Genomic DNA, 3,543 nt, shown 5'->3' on the forward strand with positions numbered 1-3,543 from the left:
CCATATCAGAATAATAAAACGAGGATATACAGAATTCTACTATAAGTACCTTATTTGTATCGCGTCGCCTCTCATGCCTCTTATTCCTTAAATAGTCGCATAGTGAAAATGACATCGGAGAGTCAGTGGGGAAACTTACTGATAAAGTATCTTCTGTTTGTTGTCAACTTGTTAATCTGGGTGAGTATATTGTACAGGTACGTGTGATAATTTATACTAATTGTTATTGTTATTGTTGAAGTGCGTATTAAACCAAACGTCGGCTCGCCCTACTTTACACTTCGTACCTCACCACGCCAAATATCACAATCATTTTTGTGTAGTGAACTTGACTAGTTTGCAGATCTTGGCGCCAGATTTTAGCGCGAGTTTTAGAACTTGGGCCGTTTTGTTTACGTGTGCTTCTGAATCAACAATCAACTACATGACTGTGTGCGGATACTAGAATAGAACAATAGAACGAAGTCACACATTTCCTTACTGGACTTCTATATACAGCTCTGGCATGTTTTCTTGTTTCAGATTCTCGGTGGAGCTTTGCTGGCCATTGGTATCATAGCAGAACTACAGAAGGAAGATTATGGTGATGTTAGTTCTTCAGTACTGGCTAGTCCTGCTATAGCCTGCATGACTATTGGTTCTGTGTTGTTTGTGCTTGGCCTGTTGGGATGTCTTGGAGCTCTGGTAGAGATGTACTATGCCTTAATGCTAGTAAGTTACAGTATGTGTCATCTTTCATATATGGTATATGACATTAAAAGTGACTAATTAACCCGTAATATGTATCAAAATATTTATCATTGTTGTGTTTTTCTTCTGTAGTATGCCATATTGCTCAGTATTTTGCTTCTGGCAGAGATGGGAATTGTCATCTTTGTGTTTATCCGTCGTGATGATGTGAGTGTGGTGTAGTGCATGCGTGTCTTGTTTGTGTGCTGTGTGTTTGTGTGTGCGAGCGAGCGAGTGAGTGAGAGAGGCAACATAACCAAGTGAATAAAGCACTGGCCTGGTATTTGAAAGGTTCAAGGTTTACTGTGGCAGCTCCATTATTCCCAGTTGCTATCGTTGTTGTTTTTTTTGATAAGAACTTTACCAAGCTGTATATTGGACCTATTGGTCTGGTATCAGCTGTTGAAAATGCCCAACTGTCCTTGTCTTACTTAGCAGTGTTGGGATCATTGTAGAACTTTGGGTTCTGTGATCTCCTTCAGCGGGTTACTAGTCCTACCCAAAGAGGATTTGCTTGCACAGATTTGAGTGCCATGAGTGGTGCACGGGTGGCAGAGTCGCTCAACTGCCAGAGGCTTTGCTTGGTGTGTTGTTTGTGTTGAGCATTTTATGTAGTGTGTAGCATATTTATACTTCAGTTTTGATATTCTAGTCAGAGGAGCTTGTTCGTGAACAATTGGAGGAACTCATAGTTGAGTACAGGAACAATCCAGACCTACAGAACCTCATTGATGACATTCAGTCTGATGTGAGTAACTGGTATTGTTTGTACCATACTAGTACTGTATGTATAACTAGTTGTGTAGAGTCACTAGAGTGATTAGGTTGAATAGGAATTTTATAGAATATCCTGCTGCTATATATAGTGTGTGTTAGCTGCTATATATAGTGTTACAGCTTTTGTTATGAATATTCCTTGGCCAACTTGTGATTATTACACTCAGGTTGGCTCTAGTTCACACACTGTTGTGTATGATGCATTGATATTCCTGAGCATCCACTAGCTTTAACATGGCAACCATAACAATATGTCTTATTTCAGCTGCATGGTTCTGCGCTTTGTTGCTATACTCTAGTACCCTTTATTAAGCATCTAAATAATTAAAAGCTTATTAATTATTGTGCATATATTTTAACTTCTTATGCACCATTGAGCTCGTGTCATCAGAGCATAATTGTCACGGAGACTACAGGAAACACGGTATGTCATAGCCACACTGTAGAATGCTTTTAATGAGTAGAAAATCCTGACTGACAAAAGCAAATTTGTTAATCTAATTGAGTATCCCAGATTACATTCACATTGCATCCTATCCCGGACCAACTGGTGCCAGCCCACCTTGTCGTGTCGTGCCGGGCTGTACCTGGTGTTAGGGCTACAATTTTCTGACTTAATTAAGCAGGTGGCTATATTGATACAAATGATGGTATAAACTGTTACAATGGCCAATTTATACAGGTGACAACATGGTTGACTTATTAGACAGTTTGCTGATTTAAATAACGGTTTATATGTAACATCCTGCTTTTCTGATGTCTCCAGTAACATTTTCATCACTTACTTATGTTGTGAATTGTGCAATGTATAGAGGGAGCTATGAAGAAACAGTACACAAACATACATATTACATTGAAGTACTGACTGATAAATTGTATGGGTATTTACCTGTCTTTGATTCTCTCCTTTAAGTTATCTCACCATTTGTAGTTGCTAGAATGCTGTGGTATTGATGGACCAGATGACTGGCAGTTAAATCCATATTTCAACTGTAGTAGTCCTTCACTACAAGCTTGTAGTGTACCATTCTCCTGTTGTCTACCTGTAAGTGTTCATATTAAGTGATCAGTGACTATTGACCTGTTGCGTAGGAGGAGAACTCTACTACTGTTAACACACAATGTGGGGATGGCGTTCTGGAACCAGGAAATGTGAGTGTAATGTTTAACAGTGCTAGGGTTCTCTTTATTTTTTATGTAATTGCTGACTTCACATTGTTATGGACGTAAATGGATGTAACTAAAACATAGAATGGACTTGCAAACAGACTGGCTCAAATTGTTTATAATTAAAGCCAATAAAAGTTATCTTGTCAAGTTAAATTACTAGCCATCCGAGGTTGTAAAGCAGGGAGTCAAAAAATTTTTTTTGAAAGGATAAGTTTTTTTTCATGAATTCTAGTTAGTAGCTCATGTATAGTGTATTGCTGTTCTACAGTTACAGGTTATCTGTCTAGATGGTAATCCCCAAATGTTTTATATATGTGCATAAAGATCTAGTTATATGCAGCCAACCACCTACTTGAATTTTGGCCCACATTAGGTGACCAGAATAGACGACAAGTTTTACTCTTATATGTGCTGTCGTTTCAGAGAGGTAATTTGCCAAATGTGATCTATACTAATGGATGTTATGAAGAGTTTGAGGAACTAATCAATGACCTGTTGCCAGCGTTGGCTGGCATTGTACTAGGAGTGATCGTATTAGAGGTATACATTACAACTAGTTTGTGTTATTGTAGTCACTATTGTTCCATATTGCAGTTGGTGAACATATTTCTCTCCATTGGTCTGGCACTTGATATCCACAGAGAGAGGAAGAGAGCTAAGGAGTGGAGAAAACTTCATCCCAAGCAGCCTAAGGAGAACCGAAAGAACAAGCGCAAAGACCACCAAGATTCCCGCTTTTAATCAGTAGCTTTAATTATTATATAATAAATATTTACCGTGGATCTTAACTCAAATCTGTGTATATATCACATTTATCATTTATTGAAGTATATTTTATTGACGTGTGCATGTGGGAGTTTTAATGAA

At 38.2% G+C, this 3,543-nt stretch overlaps 1 protein-coding gene across 1 annotated transcript; it reads left to right on the forward strand.

Annotated features, from left to right (window-relative positions):
* The first annotated feature begins 4 nt into the window (after nucleotides 1–4).
* Nucleotides 5–3,517, forward strand: LOC136248866 (tetraspanin-33-like). Its single transcript, XM_066040689.1, has 8 exons — nucleotides 5–180; nucleotides 523–711; nucleotides 823–897; nucleotides 1,382–1,477; nucleotides 2,438–2,551; nucleotides 2,599–2,658; nucleotides 3,100–3,216; nucleotides 3,271–3,517. The coding sequence occupies exons 1-8, from the start codon at nucleotides 109–111 to the stop codon at nucleotides 3,415–3,417; spliced, it is 870 nt and encodes a 289-aa protein (XP_065896761.1). The 5' UTR covers nucleotides 5–108; the 3' UTR covers nucleotides 3,418–3,517.
* Nucleotides 3,518–3,543: the final 26 nt, after the last annotated feature.

Source organism: Dysidea avara, chromosome 3 (assembly GCF_963678975.1).
Source record: "Dysidea avara chromosome 3, odDysAvar1.4, whole genome shotgun sequence".
Taxonomy (NCBI): domain Eukaryota; kingdom Metazoa; phylum Porifera; class Demospongiae; order Dictyoceratida; family Dysideidae; genus Dysidea; species Dysidea avara.